General features: G+C 41.5%; 3 protein-coding genes across 4 annotated transcripts in view; 2 read left to right on the forward strand and 1 right to left on the reverse strand.

The window, feature by feature from the left end:
- The first annotated feature begins 1,497 nt into the window (after positions 1 to 1,497).
- On the forward strand, positions 1,498 to 3,974 carry LOC135935151 (uncharacterized). Its single transcript, XM_065477264.1, has 3 exons — positions 1,498 to 1,780; positions 2,291 to 2,742; positions 2,992 to 3,974. The coding sequence occupies exons 1-3, from the start codon at positions 1,557 to 1,559 to the stop codon at positions 3,657 to 3,659; spliced, it is 1,344 nt and encodes a 447-aa protein (XP_065333336.1). The 5' UTR covers positions 1,498 to 1,556; the 3' UTR covers positions 3,660 to 3,974.
- Positions 3,975 to 4,037: 63 nt separating this feature from the next.
- PIP4K (phosphatidylinositol 5-phosphate 4-kinase) lies at positions 4,038 to 8,685 on the reverse strand. Of its 2 annotated transcripts, none has more exons than XM_065477265.1 (8): positions 8,400 to 8,685; positions 7,500 to 7,597; positions 7,337 to 7,447; positions 7,143 to 7,281; positions 6,955 to 7,085; positions 6,726 to 6,894; positions 6,253 to 6,538; positions 4,038 to 5,832 (listed from the first exon to the last, which is right to left on the reverse strand). In XM_065477265.1, the coding sequence occupies exons 1-8, from the start codon at positions 8,535 to 8,537 to the stop codon at positions 5,642 to 5,644; spliced, it is 1,263 nt and encodes a 420-aa protein (XP_065333337.1). In that variant the 5' UTR covers positions 8,538 to 8,685; the 3' UTR covers positions 4,038 to 5,641. The 2 variants fall into 2 exon arrangements, with proteins under 2 accessions (XP_065333337.1, XP_065333338.1); XM_065477266.1 differs by having other exon boundaries at positions 4,038 to 5,829; positions 8,400 to 8,684.
- A 378-nt stretch (positions 8,686 to 9,063) lies between these two features.
- jing overlaps positions 9,064 to 19,848 on the forward strand; it is a 45,223-nt gene continuing 34,438 nt past the window's right edge. Inside the window, exon 1 of the mRNA XM_065477255.1 lies at positions 9,064 to 9,420. Coding sequence (XP_065333327.1) covers positions 9,122 to 9,420 — 299 coding nt within the window. The 5' untranslated portion in view covers positions 9,064 to 9,121. The remainder of the gene's footprint in view (positions 9,421 to 19,848) is intronic.

The following is a 19,848-nucleotide window of genomic DNA, read 5'->3' on the forward strand; positions in this document are numbered from 1 at the left end:
TTACATACATTAATAAGTAATAGTGTTTATATTCAACGAATACCTTCAACTTTATTTCGTTTAAAAGACAGTCGGAAAACGAATAAAATAAAAATATATTTATAAGAAATTAAAATTTATCGAATGGCTCAGCTTTTTGCGGATTAATTCAGGAGAGGGAACTAACATGGGAAATTTTGAAAGCAAAATATCGCTCTCGTATTGCTTCCATCCAAAATTTCAATAATAGCTATCCATTCTATTAATCCAGCACGCATAGCTGACAAGGAAGTCTAAGGATTTGACGTTTTAGTTTTTCGCGAGACTTATTCAATCCGTGTATAGTCTTTCCTGATATGAAAGCTCGTAGTTTTTGTGTGTTGGTAAATTTTTGATTCGATGAATTTGGGGAGATATGAAGAAAATGTCCCTAAAGTTATAAATAAAGCTGAAATTTTGATATCGTGGAGCAAAAATGCAACCATTCTGGAAACTAATAAAATATCATGATTTTCCAGTTTTTCCACACATACCAAAATATTTTTGCATAATTTTCTAGTTTCAGAAAAGTTTTAAAAAAATGTTAAGGTGTAGCAGATAGTTTATTTTTTCTGAGTTACGAAAATGGAGTTTCAGCTCAGAAAGTTTTAAAACTTTGTCTCCAACAGTTAATGAGCTTATTTAAAAATTTCCCAGTAAAATTCTTAAATCGAGGGACTTTTCTGTGAAATAAATAATAAACCATCGATCGATTCGTCTTCTCAATTAGAGTCTATCCATAGAATATCACCACGTTTGAATAAAAACTGGCTTCATAGTTTGATTTTGAATGATTTCCATATTTCGCAAGCTCCGTCGAATCAAAACTTTTTTCCTCGGGTTATAACTTGTTGGATACTACGCAAATCCAATGTTTTCGCCAAAAACCGAATTGTAAAATCCTTCAGAGTATTGTTGTGAGCCATTTGATAATATATAAATTTCATAAAATAATCTCGGAGTGGTATTTATAATTTTTTTCTTAAAATATTATTTATCTAGATTTATAAAGTTCATTTGACTGATTTTAAGGAACTTAGAACGCATAATTACGAGTTAACTGCAAGACTTGTTAAACCGAGCGTTTTCAAGCATAATCACATTATCTCACTTTGAGCGTTTTTGCACCGTCCAATGAAAGGTACAAATATTTTTTCATGTTGCGAAAAAGCCATCGCTGTTCCAATTGAGCGCTTCAGAATTATAAGCACGCCCGTCCGTAAGACGCAGAATTACTCAACAAAATTCTACGCACCAGCTTTCTGCACTTTGTAGCAACTAGAGGCCGCACGAAGCGGACAAACATCCGCGAAATCGGTAGAGTGCGAGCGGTGGCTGGTTGTTCTTAATTCCTTATTTCCCCCTATTTTCAGAGACAATGCTTATCTGCGTGTCTAATTATCGTGAAAGGTCGTCATCGGCCGAACTACACGCGGATAAAGTAGTGACCCTATCGAATCTTAAGCTGGAGGTAGGTGGTTTAAATAGCGGAGCCGCCGGGTGGCAGACATCAATCACATTCGACCTATTGTGGAAACATGAGTAACAAAGCAGTCGCAGGTTTGCTAGCGCTCTCAGCCACCTTAGCTGCAGTCGCAGCTGAGCCCTCGGGCTTTGGAGGGCTCGGCTTCAAGAAGGGCTTCCAGGATGGCTACGAAGAGCAATTTGGTGGCGCAAATAAGTACCAGGGAGGTGGAGGTGGCGAATTTGACAAGGCATTCTTCGAGAAGGGTGGACAGTCTGGAGAAAAAGGCTACAAAGGGTGAGTATGAACTTTTTATCTAGACTTTCGTGCTATTAAGTGATCTATAATTTTATTAAATTCATAACCGATTGACTTAAAAATATAATCAAATAAAATATATATTAAAATGAAGAACTAATATAAATATTTCAAATAGTTTCAGTGGCAATCCCTTTGGCCGTCTCATAAGAAAGGAAATAAAGAAAATCGCTTGCGAACTAGAATATTCAATTATTTATAATTTTTATATTCAATACGTTAAATATTTAAGATCAAGATTGCGTAATTGAAAGAGTAAAATATAAAGTTCAATTAATGTATGGCTGCACGAAACACCATCAGGCCATTTTGTCACTATCCAAAGCTCACTCAGTCTGCCAAAAGTCTCTAGGTCAATGCTTAAAAATTCTATTGCTTCGGTACAGCGTTTCATAGGCAAGGCCGAGAGCCAAATTTCCGCACGAGTAGGCTCACCGTGAAGGAAGCAAATTTTCAATAAAAATTCTCTTTTTCCTGTTCTGTATGAAGCTTGACCGGCTACGATCACAACTTGGGCGTGAAGCAAGACACCAAGCAGGAGCAGGGCTTCTTTGGTGACGTGAACGGTGCCAACAAGAAGTACAACGAGGGTCGCCAGTACGGCGGCGGCTCCAACTACAAGGCAGGCGGCCAGCAGGCGGCCGGTCTGAACAACAAGGGTGGACACAAGAAGGGCTACAAGAAAGAGGGCTTCGAAAATTCGCACCACAAGGAGGAGAGCGGCAAGAGCACGACCTTCTACGACGAAGCGCATGACGGCGGCGAGCACTACACCTCGAAGGGCCAGGAGCAGGCCTTCGGCAACGAGAAGGGCGAGAAGCTGGGAGGTGGATACTACAACAACGGTCTGCAGGGTGCCAAGGCCGGAAAGCAAGGGGCTTACGATAACGGATACACCTTTGAAGATGAGAAGGGACACAAGGGACAAGTTGGACAGCAAGGTAATTATAAATATGTGTCTAATAAATAATTATCACTTTCCTATGATCATACACGAATTTTACCAACCACTGTTTCACTTTATAGTAGCTTGCTTATTTTATTTTATTTATGCTATTTTTTACTATGAGAAAATCCGAATTTAGAGGTGTCAATTAATTAATATTTGCACATTTCATCAACTTCAACATTAAGCAAAATTATTTAAATTGTTTGCTATAAAAGGTCACTAACATTTTGCATTTTCTCAGGCTATTCTGGCAACCAGGCTGGTTTCGGCAGCTCCGGCGGTTTCAACAAGAATAATAAGTTTGGCGGCCAGGCTGGGTATGGCGGCCAGGCGAAATACGGCAACGGCTACAACGCTGGCAACTCCTTTGGAGGCGGCTACGGCGGACTGGGTCACGCTGGCGGTCTGGGCTACGTGGGTGGCGCTGGACTTGGCTACGGAGGCGTCGGACTTGGCTACGGAAACGCTGGTCTGGGCTACTCGGGCGTTGGCCACCAAGGCCTAGGCTACGCGGGCGCTGGCGGACTCGGGGGCTACGGAGGTGTCGGGCTCGGAGGCTACGGGGGCGCAGGAGTCGGCTACGGGGCTGCCGGAGGATTCGCTGGTGCTGGAATCGGAGGTGCCGGAATCAGAGGTGCTGGAATCGGAGGTGCTGGAATCGGAGGTGCCGGAATCGGAGGTGCTGGTGGTCTGGGCTACGGCAAAATCAATGGGGCCGGACTGGCCGGCGCCGGCAACTACGGGCTCGGCTTGGGAATCGGCAAGTTCGGGGGCGTCGGCACCGGTGCCGGCTATGGGGGCGGCTTGGGCTTCGGAGCCGGTCAGCTGGGTGGCCTCAACTACGGGGGTGGCCAATTGATTGGTTTGGGCGCCGGCGGTGGTTACGGAGTGAGCGAGTACAGCAAGTAGGGCCGCCGTTCGATCGGAGGGTGGATTCGCACCACGCGCACCGCTGCACGTTCACAAGCGAGCGATGTATAGAGACTGCCGTTGGTTTGTTTTAGCAGGGGAGTCAGGGGGTTTGTAAAAGCGCGTCGCACACTTTCACGTATGTATAAATACGCTGCACCCGCACCAGTTTCACCCGTAATCGCAGGATTGTCTCGTTCCAAGGCACAAGTCAAACATTTGTGATGCCAGATTAAAAATGGATGGCCTGCTCTTCGTTTTGTTCAATGTGTACATTTTTCCACTCCGTAAATAAATATTGTGAATGAGAACAAATATTTGTTGTTTTTTTGCTTTTTACAAGAAGAGAACCCTGTGTTTAAGGAAAAAAAGACCGGGTTAATGAAATCAATAACTGATTTTATTTAATATCAAGAGACCATCATACACTGCAGTTAAAGAGTTGTTGCCGCTGGTCATACACATTAAACTCGCGTTTAGTATTTTCCATCTCTATAGTATTCATAGAACCATTAAGCAAGTACTTTACTTGTCATTGAAATATAAATTATCAACTAAGAAGCCTTGTCTGCTCAGTTTTGCTTTCTTGTGTACGCGTTCAATAGGTGTTTTCAACAAGCATAATAGTATAATTAAGTGACGGCATATAGAGTAAAAAAGGACTTCCACTAGAATAGAGTTTTCTCACAATTCATGTAAATATTGGGGCATCGACGAGTTGTATTATTTACAGGCTTGAGAGGATCAATAAAGTATAATATTTTCAGTGAGTTATTTTCAACAACAAAGAATATACAACACTCTTTTATCTTATAATTATCATATAGTTCCCTATCTAAACTTTACAAAAACAACTGGTTCGCTTAGACTAAAAGATCATTTTCATTTTACACATCCCAAAGAGTCATGCTAGATAATTCTTACGTCCTATCGTGACAAAGGGAATACTGCGCGGGATCAAACGACATGAAACATATATTATTGTTTTCAAGCTTGAATTGAATCTCATGAGTAAGCGAATGAGTACAGTCAATGGTGGAGTAACTTGGGGTAAGTTGTCAGATTCAAAAAGTTCATCCTCGTCATTTAATGAGTAAATACAAAAATTATTAAAACTGGCCCTTTGAATTTCGGTTTCATGGAAGAATATAGATCGATTTCAAGGCAACCGTGCGCGCACTGGATCCAGAGGCGGCAGGCACGATATGAAAATATTTGGGTGGAAAATTATCATTGCATGAAGTGAATGTTTCGAGCAGAACACTCGCTAGAAGTATTTACGTCTAACAGTATTGATTTCAGCGATTGCGTCTTTTTATTGGAGTAGTTTATCATCATGTATTATTTCATGTGAAGCGGGCAGGGACTACTAAATTCACAATTCACTCAAGATTTCAGCGTTCACTGTCTCTGACAATGAGAGTAGCATTCCCTTAACTAAAGTACAACAATCAAATTCCAGATCCAATTAACCTAATGGAAAATCCCTCTTCTTTAGATAACGTTTTATTATTTCACTTAAAATGCAAAAATGTCACAGCAAAAATGATCAAGACATGTAAAATCAAGCACACTCACAGACCAGCCGACCCACAGAACTGCGTACTTTATCAACATTGAGCTTCAGAAGAGGTGACAAGAAGTTAAAATTATGTTTCTCACAGATGTTTGTGCTAGACGCCAAAAATGAACTGCTTAAGTACTCTTATACATTGATTACGAACGGGGGAGATATTGTCTTACATCGAACAAGAGGTGGGCAAATAGTTTTGTTTAGCATTTGGGTTACACATTTCCACACGTGAACAGTGATTGTAGAAGTATGTTTGGTATATTATTATTGTTTTCCTCTCTCTTTCGGATGTGTGTCAGTTAGTTTTTAATAGAGCAAGATCTGCGAAACAAAATATTACGGGTAAGTGGGCGCGGCATGAAAAGATTACCAAGAGGGGTTAGATCTAGATGCAGAGGAGACGCACTGACTACTCAATGGCTTTACTGAGAAACTCAATAAAGCGGCGGCCATACTGTTCTGGGTCGCACGTTGAGATGCCCTCAACGTTTGAGCCGTATTTGACTGTCTTGGCAGCCTTTGCTGCTTGCTTCTTCACCCCATAGTGGGTTAGGACATCAATGATGGCCAGGAAATAGATTTCTCTCCTCTCCACTGCTGCTGAAACAAGTTCATAGGCAAAAATTAGGAAGTTGCAACAACACAAATTTTATTGGCTGGGATAACATTGATTTGTGGTTATGTTAAGAGTCAAAAATTTCTATCAATGTTAAAAATTTGACTACAAAGTAAAAGTGAGAGAAAATTTATGTAATCTTTTATCTTTTGTTTCAAATAAAAATAAGCTATACATTTTAACTTAGAATTAATCAACAATGTTGCTTCTACTTTCGTACCACTGTTATTTTATGAATTGATTTTTAATTTATTTTTGACTTTCAAGACAAAAAACATGCCCCATAGATAATGGCATGACAGAATTCTGGGCGTTATCAATTTAAAATTCTAATTTGGTTGAAATAATAAGCTAGCTCTTCCAATGGCCATTCCCTAATTACAATTAACTCAGCGTTCACGTACAATCTGAGGAGGGAATGGCGTAGATGTCCAGTTCAGGTATAATGCAGCCGTCATGGAGGGAAGCTTCCCTGACCAGTGTCCTTGGTGAGTCTGGGGGAGTGGTGATGCCTCCCGAGGCTCCAGCGTTTCCACCCCATCGCTGGTCCACCCCAGAGCCGCTTGAGTCTTCATCATCTTCCAATTGGTTATCCTCTTCCTGGTATGCTGCTCGCTCTTCCTCGGCCCTGGCAACGTCATGCACACCAAGGAGCAGCGAGTAGTCCATCAAGTGCAGTTTAGTAAGGAACTATGAACAGATGCGGAGAAATTCCATTATGCAAAAGTTATGAAGCTCTCCTTCTCATTGAGTTCATGGCTTTATCGCAACGATAAGGTGGAAATTTATGACAGTGACAAGTTGTTCCATATTGTGAGGAAAATAATCAGCCATGCATAATTCCCACACATCAGCAGTAATATTTTATGAAACTCACCCCAACATCTGCGTTGAGGGTTTCAATCAGCTTTTCTTTGGCCTCTTCGCCAATGTAGATCTTCATTCCCTCCTTGACAAAATCATTGTCCTTCAGGGTAGGAAGGTCCTTCTCTTTTTCCTTGTCGGACGCTTCTCTATCAACAGTCGAGCCTTTGAGGTCGAATTTCCTGCAATTGCAATAACACAAAAGCATGAGAAAGAAAAGCACCAACCGAGTGGATCAATACCTGTGGGTCCGCAAATGGTTGCTGAAAACATTTCTCATCACAACAAAGTAGTGCTCAACGCCGTCTACAGTCAAACGGTACATGGCTAGATACTCGGGAAGCAGAGTTTTGCCATGTCTCTCAACTATGTACTGAAAGAATAATGACAGTGAGATGCTGTAGAACAAGTTTAACGTTTTTCTTCTTACTGGGTGGTAGTCTTTAAGGAAGGAGTGCATTCGCTCAACTTCTTCGCTGGTCAGCGATTTAATTATGAACAGCCGATCATATGACTGATAAAATCTGGCACCGCTTTTGCCGGGTGAATCTACAGGTAAAGGCTGAGATCTGGAGCATTATTGGGCATTAGTTGAGACGCTTTGTTTTTCCAAAGAAAAATTACCTAGTGAGAGACTCCTTGTAGTCCAAATCGTCGATTCCGAACCTTTCTCTGAGGTTTCGGAATACCAATGGACAGTATTCCTTAAACTTAAAGTGGCTTGGCATATTTTCCCTGAAAAATATATTTTTTAGCCATGTACAAGTGGAACTCATAAATTTCCTACTTGTTGAAGAGGTGGTAGTCCACTTTAAGTTTCGAATGCGCTTTGAAATCGTCGGGTAGCAGCATCACTGGGATATTCACATGGCTAAGCTCGTTTATCTGAAATGCATTATTAACCAGTTCAGTGAAATTGGATAACATGTTTTCAAACTATGGAGGGAAATTAACTATAATTAATACTTCTTAACAGTTGAAGTGTTAATAGATTGCTTTGTTATATTTTTTGTTGTGTTTTGGATGTTGATGTATGGGGCATAGTTGCCCTGCTGATCCGCAATAAAAAAATCACTTTAAACCTAGATTGAACACAACATGATGATTGTGATATGATATAATATACAATATTATCAACATTCGTTCACTTTGTCGAAATTTATAAAGTGATATTTTTGTTTATTGATATTTTGACATTTTACCCATTAAACCCTTATCTATAAACTGAAGTTTGAGTAACTGACAGTTGTAACAGTTAATAACAACAAATTATCTTCAATCTAAAAAAATTTTACTTCGCAAAATTGTCCGTTTCATTTTAGCCACCACCCACTCAGCGAATAATACGCATTAATTGCAAAACCGATCTACATTTTTTACTCCATCACGTCAACTGAGAGAGCTAAACGTCCTTCATCATACATGCGTGTAAAGTGAACCGATGCGATTTGTGCAAACAAAACCTAAGATAAATAAACACGAGGAATGAATAAGCGATTATGTTCCGAGAGACGATTCATTCTAGCAGCGTTCAGGCGGCCGGATTTTGTGTGAAAAGGGGTGGGTCCGCGATAAAAACGATGAATGCCACTCGATTAGAAATCGGCCCCTGAAGAGGCCATGGGCCGCGGGGTGGCCTTAGTTTGGACAATCAGCTAGCGGCTGATTAGACAAGACGGGGTCTTACCGTGTGGTTGACCCCCCACATGAAGACCGAAAGCAGCGGCTCGCTCGCACGAAAGAGCTTCACTTTTTGATGCTTCACCCTGAAGTGCTTCTTCTTGAGCTTGCTGAGGCCGCTCGCGACCCTTCCTCCGACACTCATGGTTGCTACTGCAGTCACCGAGTCAAGACTATACGTCCATACCACCGAGCCAAGTGCTGAATTCCGCAGTACTCGTTCTCAAAAATCGAGCTGCTCGTAGAACGGCACACACGAAATGTCAATTTTACACCCGCTAGTACTTTATTTGAGGCCGCTAGATGTCTCTATTCACTAGACATGGCCAAATAAAAATCGATATTTAACATCGATATTTTTTCTGACGATATTTATCGATTTTTATCGATGTTTTTTTGTGGCTTAACATAGGTTATATAGGACGATATTTTAACATCGATATTTTTTCAGACGATATATATCGATTTATATCGATAGTAAAAAACATTTGGTGATGTCTACTATTCACCACCGACCAGTGGCGACGGTGCTGCCACCCTGCCGTAGCGCCGTGAGTGGTTGACCTAGACCGATCAAATTCAAGTTCACGACCGTGATCTGCTGCTGCCACCTGACGAATAAATAGCGCGCCAACACGCCGCTGCTCATCTGTATTGTGTTGTTTTGGCCAGAGCGTGACGTCACAAGCCGACCGTGGTGCTGCTGGCTGCTGCTGCTGCTCGTTCAAGATGGCAGAGGCAGAGCCGCGAGAGGTGCCCGACACGACCAGGTTAGCGTCCGAAAAAGCAGCGATTGCTGAGAAAAATCGACCCCGAAGAGCGAGCTACATGAAGCAGATGGGCAAGGAGACGGCCGGCCCCCGTGGCCCGTGCAACCCCGTCGCTTTTTTGGCCAGCCAGGGGCTCGTTTTTGACGCTGACAGAGTGGCCGCTGACGAGACCAGGGACATTGAGGAGGACCCTTTGGACAACGGGGAGCCCAAGAAGCGTTGCTGCGATCGATACGACAGCTCCGAGAGTTCAGACAGGTGAATAATTCTTTTCCGGACGAATCTAACGTCCACATTGTCCGAAATTAAACCCGCTACTAAATCGGTCTCGCTGCGTGGCCGCAGGCATCGAGTGCAGGTTTGGGAACTGTGTGCTTGTATTTATGTAATCGGAAGAAAGGGAATCGCAATGAAAACGAACTCGTTTCGCACGACGCGCATGAAATAAAAAGCTGTCTCTGCAAATATTGTCGTTGGTTCCATTTCAACATAAGATTCGTGCCTCTTCATCTCAAGTATCATACATCCATGCCAACCTATTGATTATTTGCAGCCATAGCCCAAAAGACAAAAGCAAATTGCGGTTAAAAGGCAGAATAAGCAACAAAAAATAAATTAACATTTCATCAGGCAAATTGTATTCGGATGCAGTTGAGCATTTTCAGTGTTAAGAATTTTTATTCAATTGGGCGCTCCTCGTGACTTCAAGGCTGCATTATTAATTTCCTAGCAAAACCGAGCATTCATATCACCACTACTTCTTAATTTGCATAGATTTTGAAAAACTCGTTCAACTGCGGAAAATCTCACTGAATTGACGTCCACCACACCTTTATTTATCAAATTAAAAGTAAACTCTGAATTTGCTAGAATTAATTAAACATTATTGCAAGGCATGGACCGCATGGATGAGAGGCCAGCCTGAGAAAATGCAGAAATTTTGAACGAGTCTTGAGAGGCTCATTGTCAGTGAGTAATCAATCATTCTATCCTACGCAAGATCAGTATCGCAAATCAGTCGGTTCAGTCGACACTCACTCAGGCAAGCAGCGAGTTGCACCCTGCCGCAATTGCCACAATGTTGAGCAATGCGAAATAATGCCGCTGCGCAATGCCAGTGAGTTTTTTGCCCAGACATACTGGTATTAAGCAGGGCCTCCTCGAAGGTAGGAAGGTACACCAACTGCAAACAAATTAACGTGTTGCAACGAGAGCCGCGGGGAGTGCGCCGTTTATTCGCTCACTCACTCGCCTCTGCAGCGAAAGAAAGGTGAAGGCCACACCGCACGGGGACAAACCTGCAAGATCAAGGCACTGCCAAACCAACCTCCAGAAAGAAAGAAATAAATAAATAAAGAAACAAGCTCGGTGCCATTGACTTTTACCGCGCTGCAATTGACGCACTCGCGCGCATAATGCAGTTGTGTAAGCTGCTAAGAGGGGAGATTTCCGAGATTTTCTTCAAGCTGGCATACAGTTAGTTTTGATTTTCTTCTGGAGCATAAAATGCAGTTATATTATTCTATCGATTATTCCCATTTTCCAGCAAGCCCTCTTGTCAACATAGTAAAAATGATCTTAATTACTAAACCACGAGACATGAATAAAAGACGAATTACTACAATGAGAAATACGCATTTCTGTCACGGCTTCCACGTACCCACAACCTCCTTTAAAAGTAATTTTGACAAAACTAGAGTAAAATGAGATGCAAAATGCAATCTCTATATTCATGGTATATCCTATGAGTACCATGAATCTTTGCCAAGGATACCAAAATCCTTTCCGCTTGCGAGATTGTATGGACGGAGGAAAATATGGCTTTTGTAGTGCAGCTGCCAAAAAGCCGCTTCGAACGTCCCATTTAGCTGCAGATTTAATCAGTAGAACCGACACATATTTCTAGATTTTAGCTCAACATTATAATATGTAATTTCTTAAATCTCAGCTTCCCATTACTTCGTAATCACTTATCACTCTTATTTGAGCATTTGAAATATCAGCTATGATTTTAGTGCCATGTTTTTGACTTGATAAATTAGCTATTATTATTTGCACAGGGGTTAATTAATTTTAAAACAAATAAAGCTGCTGTCTTCTGGAATAAATCCAAAAAACTATAAATAACTGACTTTTAAAGCAAGCAGATTTTTCTAAATATTTATGAAGTCTGCGGTGAAATTGTTATTTTAATAAGTGCGTCGCATATTCTCAATGTCAGCCAACGTCTCTTTTTCCCCTGAACATCTTGATATCCAGCGCAGTCGTTTTTATTTCATTCAAAAGCTCGATCAATCTGAGTAATCGTCCAGTGCATTGTCAATACGGCGGATGTGCTGTCATCGTCGTCGACAATCCATTTCAATGTCGTTGTCTGATAATACATTGAAAAAGCCACATGTACAGAGAGATAAAATCCAAGCACGAGAACAAGGACGGCGTGTTCTCCATCGACATCGATGCAAATCAGACGAATAAGCAAAGTCTTCTCGCGCGGTGACAACGATCAAAATTACACACGTATCTTCGAGTGACGCTAATGATACGCCCGATTAAAAAAAAGAAGGCACATGTGCATATTACTAGACAGTTTAATTTGCAATCGTAACAATTGATGAAGCAAGTGTGGATTCTTAATTTTACTAGCATCACTATTCAATGATTGTTTTCTATAGGACAAGTAATGTGTTTGTGAGTCTTTCAAAGATTTGGAAAAAAATACGAAGGTTCAAATATTTTTCATTCTCTCTTTTAAAAGCTCAAATATTCGATTAAGATTTGATTTTTCAGAAAAACTCTTCGTTCATTCATCAGAAAGACCCATAATTTTGTCTACGGAAGTAATTTTCTGTACAATGGTATTCCAACTCCCGAGAATTTTCGGTTTTCAACAATGAGATTCTTGTAAGCTGGTCGGTCTACCTGGTTGTATTGTCATTTGAGACGCTGGGTTGGAATGGGAAAGGTATCAAATTGGCAGCCATTCAATTATCGCTGACAAAGTTGAGCAAAAGCATACAATTTACTTGTTTTTATCTCGCACGATATTGCCCGTTCATCCAGTTTATTTAACGCCTTAAAGACGGCATCACGCAAGATTGAATTATTCTTATCATTATCGAGTCTACAAAGTGCAACATAATTTTCATCTGCTTCGGAGGTAAATCAACTTGTCCAATCTGCAGCTAAACGACAATCATGTCCGCCTCGTGCACGCAGGCAAACAAGAACGTTACACTGTCCGTGTTATTTAATTTATTATCATTACTATGCCCGGTCGACGGCGTCTCAAGTGCTATTGCGGCGGGCGAGTTCATTATTCCCTCTATTCCCGCGATGCACCTGAAAACGGCAACACAGAGCGCAGCATACGCTCGGCGGCCACTCGCTTATTATTCACGTGTGCGTTCCGTTTTATTCATGACAAAGACGCTGAGCGATAAATAAAAAGCAGCAGCTCTTTTGCAATTCACCCGAGAGATAAAAGAGGAGCGTAATTCCATGTAAAATTTATTCCTCGCGGGTGCATTTCGATCGAACAGCTCTCTTGAATTACGAGCTGCCGCGTTCGCATTCGTCTTTCGGCCGCGTGCATATCAATCAAATCACGCGCCAAATGGTGTCAGCAATCGCTCTCTGCTGCCGGTAAATCATGCATCGCAGCTGTGATTGCCACCAGATCAAAATTGGAGCACATCTTTGAAAATTTTTGTTATTTCAGAACGCGATATTAAACTCTACCAAAACGGTTATATTCCTACATTTATGATTTTCGGTTTCACCACATTAAACATACACACATTTTTGGTAAAACTTTCACAAAGTTTTTAAAACATTTTCATTTTATTATGAAAGAAACGGTACAACCAGCCTCGAGTGTTGACATCTTAACAAACATTTTCTCTATAATTTTTTTAAGTAACTATCAATTTAGGGAGTGTAATGAATATTAATTGCTTTATTTGCTTAGGCCACACACGGGTCACATAACCAGAAACAAACATTATGAAATGAGAATTTCAAAATGCTTGAAATAAGTTTTCATTGCGAAAACACACCAAAAGACTCAATATCCTCACATGCTCAGTGCTGTCGCAGAAGGTTCTTCCTTCTCTTTGTGATCATCGCAATATCACAATCTGTCACACAAAAACAAAGCGAACAATGCTTTTGTTGGTTCATATTTGTCCTTAGGTTCTTTTACGGTCTTTTTTCTGCCACTAAAATTACCTTTTTACCCTGCGTGCTGGCTGGCATTTGTTGAGCGGCGTACATGTGTGTGCTGGCGTTTTCTGGCCGCGAGCGTAATAAGCCTGACAACTTGTCCTCTCAGTCGCAGCAGCGACGTCGACAACAATAAGGTCTCGAAATAAAGAAGAATATATTTCATCCCTTGTATGCACTGCTTCTACCATTCAACCGAAAATTCTTTGTTTGCCTCCAGTTGAGGTCAGTCTTTGCACAAAATAATTTGGCGTGAACGGGCTTTGTGAAAAATCTCATACAACATACAATGGTTCCAATGCTGAGTTTTTCAGTTGGGTCTTAAGGGAAATCGTTCTAGAAGCGTGAAAAGCACTTCAGGGATATTTTTAAAATGAAACCTTTGCTGACCCCCAGCGCGCTTGACAAATGCTTTCTCAAATAAATATAAAGTCATTAAGTTTTATAAATAGCGTTTTACTTCATATTATAAAGCGTATGTTAGCATCTCAGATTTAAACGAAAATTGATATTATACTCTTGATCCTATTTGTGAAATTTAAATTTTTATGTAGACGGTTCATAATTCAGAAACAAACACGTGTGTCACTGTGTTGATGAGCAAAAGTACCCGTGGTGTAAGTGATTATCATGCTCGTGTTGACAAATACAAAGCGAATTGAGAGTGCGTACGCTATTAAAACTGCAGCCGCATGCGTGCGGATTCGAAAGAAGAGGCAATCAAGCTGAGTGCGCGGCTGCTTGCAAGCTTGGCTGATTCTGCCGCACTGGCAACATGCGCCTTTGCTGCATAATCTACGTACGCCCGCGCACAAATGTATTTATTCCGCTCCCCTCGGTAGCGCGGAAGCCACTTCACTTCGGCTATGGGGTTTTTAAAGTTTGCATTCGCGCAGAGTGCAACAGGAAACGCGCCGACGATGGTCTAGAGCCGCTTGAGGGTTTTGTGTGCCGCCTATTGCGTTTTGTACAGAGAGAAAAGCGAAATTAATTAATTCGGGCTTCTCTCGCTGCGGTGCCGTTTAATTATATATATATAGAGAGCGCTTGCTATTGAAAAGGAAGCAAAAATAGCGTTATTGACTTGTTCTTTTGATCTAAACGGATAGGGGTGGGCTTCCGTATTGCGTGATTGCCGATCTAAAGAGGTGTTTACATCGATGAGAACATTGCAGTTTAACTTGCGGGGATATTATCTCGTGCGTAAAATGCGCACTTAGAAATTTCTCACCGTTTTGAAAGATGTCTTCTCGTCTGAATTGTCTGTAGATGTTTCATAATATTTAAGTTTTACCTGCTTTTTATTTCAATATTTGAAATATCAAGCAATTTTTATAGATTTTGAGAAGGAATTCACCATTAAAAGTATGATGTCATCTTTAAAGTGAGGATAGATATATCTATATTTTCACTTATTCAGCTCTCTTCATTTCTAAATCATAAAACTAAAAACAATCATATTTATTTTTAACACCTTCACTTCTCGCGTCATTTAATTTTTATTTTCTTGCAGCTGCAGCACGCTCTTTTGATAAGTAAGATATGTGTCATCGAGATCTTTTTTCAGCCGTAAAATCTGGAAAAGTTGAATAAGTTAATTTATAAACTGAAGACCGCCTCCCTCACTTATCATTTACAAGTCATGACGTCAGTTTTTAGGCCGCTCATACATCAAGGTATATAGTAGGGAAGGATGAAAATTTGGCGAGACAAACGAGGGGCTCTTTATCACTCAATGCTCACCCTTGGCCAAGCCAGCAGCTTTTACCGCGAGACAAAGAAGCTGAGACTCTCTTTTTAGTGTTATAATATCACCCAATTTGCTGATCTGTCTCTTTTCTGACCCGTGGAAGCTGCAATGAAAAATCGAGTGCCACCCTAGCTTTGCTGTTGGCCGGTCATATGGACCAGCAAGCTTATTTTTTCTCTCCTATAATGACACGACGTAAAAAGTAAATCGGGTAAAAAAGCGCCGTTGACATCGACAGGGAGTGCGATCGCGAAAAGCAGGCGGCAGGAGCGGCAACCCCTATTTCAGACGCGAGGGTGCCGCCCTAAGTGCAGAGAGTGCGAGCTGCTGCACACGACGTGCATCGTTCTCCGACAAAAATGGCGCTCGGCTTGCACACGCGAGAACACGCGAAAAGTTGACGACCTCCGCTCCACAATAAACTGGATAGGCAGTTGTCCAGATGCGTAAATGAGGAGTTAGTTATAATTCTCTCTCCGACAAAAGAGAATTTTTATTTCAATATGGCCGTAAATTTTGTCTCCATATTTTGATCCAACAATTTCACTTTGTCCTTGATGTAACAATAACAATGGAATGAAATGCTGTCCATAAATTTCGATTTTAATTGAACCATTCCGTAATTCGACGGGAATGCAGCTCAGTTAATACGCAAATTGTGGCATGATGCGACTCTGGTCGAGTTTTATTGCAGCTCTCACGCGCCATTCAATTAGACTGTAATCACCTGTCAAAGCGAGGAGTTGTAAATTTAACGTTGAGTATAAATTAATCTGGTGCCAATCGAATGGCTCAAAACACAACCTCGCGGTAAACACGCAGCAATTAGTGGCGTAAGTGCGGAAGCCCCGTGAACCCTAAACATTTGCGAACGCTACAAACTCACGAGGCCTGGACTTGCGCGTAAAAGTGCTGCTTTTTAGTGGATTTCCGAGAATTTCGTCTCACGCGTTGCTTGCAGGCAGCCTGTTTCGAAAAACCCTCAATAAAGCTGCGCCTGCCGTTGGGTGCTGTGCGACCGTTTTTTCTGCACCACGGGGCAACTTTTTTCACTCTGCGGCTCCAGCGTCCAGCCACAAGAATACCTGGAAAGTAAAAATCGCGTGCTATCCGCAGTACGTGGCTTTAAAAGGCTCGTTTCACAGAATCCATGCCGAGTGCTAGATTGGAGCTGGCCAAAATTCAACTTAAATCAAATGAATATTTAACAAAATGTTACGAGAAATCGCTTGACGGATGCGCGTGTAAATTCATGCTCAGTATTCATGGCGAAATCGGTCAAGAGCACATTATAATTTCATATCACTATGCGGATTTTAAAGTTAGCAAATTGCTATTTTTAATCCGTGACCATTGATGCGGTAGATAGGACTTGTATTACGCTGATTTTTTTGGGTTTTATTGTGCCTGTTGAGGAAAAAATATGTGTGGTATAGGTGTGGGCCCCAGACATAAATGTTTGGCTCAGTTTTAAATCTAATTAAACCACCCTAATTTTTTCAAAATTTTCCCAATGCGGCATACGGTTCAATTTATCACATTAATTCAATATATTATGAATAATGTTCGTCGTCTTTCGCAATGACCGCAAGGAAAAATTACGTGCAGCAGATAAAACAGCAGCACGTGGGTGGTCTACGTCAAGCAGTTCTGTCTTTACATCTTTAGTACTTTAAAATCCAATCCTTCAATTATACAAATTTGCAAATTCAACACGTTTCATCACGTGCATAGATTTTCTTTCGTGCAGGCGTTTCTCTTTGCTGCAGACGTGTCTTGTGTCACGATTCCTTGTATTCACGTATACGCTCTTCCTTTCCGCGACTTTTAAGGCTAGAGCAGCGGAACCACAGGCCGGTTTGTTGGCATGGACTCTGCTCACAACGCATATGATGTGAGGTAGCCATTGGATAAATATTTAATACATAAAACATGTGATATTAGATATTAGATATTATGTGGGATACGGGATTCGAGCCAAAAGGAAATGCATCTGGTTCCTTTGTAGTATTAGTATTTAATCCAAAATTAAGACTGTAATGATTACATAATAAAGAGTCACAATAAAATCACAAAGGAAAGTCATAATATAAACAATTAGTTAACGCATCAATATGCGAGTCGAGAATATAACAAATATTAATTATCACAGTTATAATCAATGCTTACCCCGGTATAATCTTCGAGTCTATTAGTTATTAATAGCGTCAAATATGCGCACGACATTATGCTCCCGGCCGGAGAGGTAAATGCGACATGACCGTATGCGTGCAAGGGTGAGCGGTCAGTGAAGGTGGAAGGTATAGTAAGGAGCTTATCATACAGTTACAAGTGACATCTAAAGGTTACAAACTGAGTTAGCGGGAGTGTGAGCGGGAACCGGTACATATATTATGTTTATATATTTATATCGTTGTTTATTGTTCATACATATCATTTTAGAACGTACATATCAGTTAGAAATATTTTAAATCAATATTCTACGCAGATATGCAGAAATTCGTTGGAAAAAGTCAACGATGTCGATCTGTGGACCGCACCAAAAATTTTCAAATGTTAGAAAATGTCATGGTAAAGATCACTGAACCTTGTTTGAGGCTTATATGGAAGTTTATGATTCTTATTTTCACAACACTTTTTTAAGGAAGTGTAGAAAAAGTTCTCAATGCAGTTGTAGTGTAACATAAACATTTTTTTGTAGCTATTTTTCATCATAATAACTAGCTTACAGGAACATTATGCACAAGATAAACTTGATGTCTTCGCATTCAGAGCGCGTGTTAAGCGACGAATACGCCAGGTGCTCTTGGTTTTTTCCTTCGTAGCAGTTCATTGTGCGGTGCAGGCGCAGCATAAAAATCCTCCCTCTTACGTATTATGTTGTGCATCCCCGCACGTTTTCATTGCGGAGCACATTGATTTTTCTCATCATTCGAAGCAAAATGATTCGCGCGATAATTCGCTTTTGTCTGGGCGACAGCGACTTGCACTCTGGGCAACTGGGAGACGAGTGAAGGGTGCTCGAGACGAAAGTGCATTTTGCGAGTTATGAATTTGATGAGCGCCCGCATGGTGCAAAACGACTTTTCAATAGTCTCCCGCTGAGCAACTATGTCGTGAATAAAAAGAAATTGGAGCCCGCCGAACAGAAATCGCGTGCTGAAGTTCGAATTCGGCGCAGCTGCTGCAACGAAACCACGCGCATGAATAAATGATAAAAGTAACAAATTGTTTTGCCGGGTAATTTTGGTCGATTTGTCATAATTATACGACCGGCTGTGCGTACGCACCATCAAAGGAACTAGCCAGCAGATGACGCCGAATATTATTTTGAGGTGCAATTACCGCGAGTGGTTTTCATAATGAATCAAAGGGGCCTAGGTATGTAAGTACTACCTAGGGGATCAAGTGTACCCCAGGGATGTGTACTTTTCCATCCATCGATAACAGTCGCAGAGAAGCGAACAGTAAATTTGATAAAAATTAATTGAGGGCAATCGAAATGCTGGGAATAAAGTATGTCTCGTTTTATTTGCCGTTGAATAACAATTCAATGTAACTGGAAACGAACTTCTTTCTCGCTCCAAATTTATCACTTGCATAGATATGAGAAGTAAATTGAATTTTCTCCTACGCTCAGAAGCAACTAAATTCTATTTGATTGCTTTTGCAAAGTAATTTTGGCAGCTGTGCGGGCAATTTCGGAGTTTACTCCTGCAGCGGAGCGGTGAGCAGGCGCGTTGAGTATAGGACGATGTCTGCGCTGATGCTTAGGGACTCGTTTTCCGCACGACCGCAAAATGCTGCCGAATGGCAACCGACCGACCAGCCACGGTGGACTTCAGCAGCAGCAGCAGCGGCTGGCAACCGAGATAAACAAACACGCTGGCATAATTAAATGGATAAAATTGTACGCGTGTTTCTAAAAAACGTGTGCGCGAATTACGGGCGAATAAACCGGGGAAAAATCGGCAACTTTTTGACACGGCTTCAAAAGGGTTGCGAATCAGCGGAGCGTGGATCATCTGGTGGAGGGTAGTAGGAACGAAATTCATTCATATTCACGCGGGGTTCTTATCGTGTTACATATTGCGTAATTGGCGCGGAGGGGAAGTATCATGCGAAGGGTTGGAGGGAGGGAGGTGGAAAATAGTGCATGTTGCGGGTTGGATGACGTGGCTAACACACTTTTTTCAAACTGTTGGACACGGAAGGGGTTCGTTCGAATCCCCCACATGACGAGGCATTAAAAATTTCAACTTCATTTGCTCATGAGAGAGCGCCGTGCGTCGAGTGTGCGATGGACAGCTTTTCAAATTAGAAGCATGAGTCTTTTTGCGCGCATAACCGGTTCGCGTTGTGCTGAGGAATGAAAAGGGAAGCTTTTATTATCATTGTTCAAGCGACAGCGAATTTGAATATAAGACGTTTTCTGCCCAAGCACCTGCTGCTGCTAATCGGATCAGACAAATATTTCGCATGCGTTTGTTGTGAAAACGGTACAATTATTGCTTGTGTACGCAGTGAAAACCGCAATAAAATTGTGCAGTCGTCGGGGGTTGCGAGAGTGCGAGAGGCGCCGCGTGCATCTGAATAACGATCGCTTTCGGTGGTTGCTCTCTCGCAAATAATCCCCCCTAGATGAGGGCGAGGAGGAAGAAGAAACCCTCCCGAAATCCGTGCGCTTTCGTCGGCCCCAAGCAGGCAGTGTA

The sequence above is a fragment of the Cloeon dipterum genome, chromosome 2 (assembly GCF_949628265.1).
Source record: "Cloeon dipterum chromosome 2, ieCloDipt1.1, whole genome shotgun sequence".
NCBI lineage: Eukaryota > Metazoa > Arthropoda > Insecta > Ephemeroptera > Baetidae > Cloeon > Cloeon dipterum.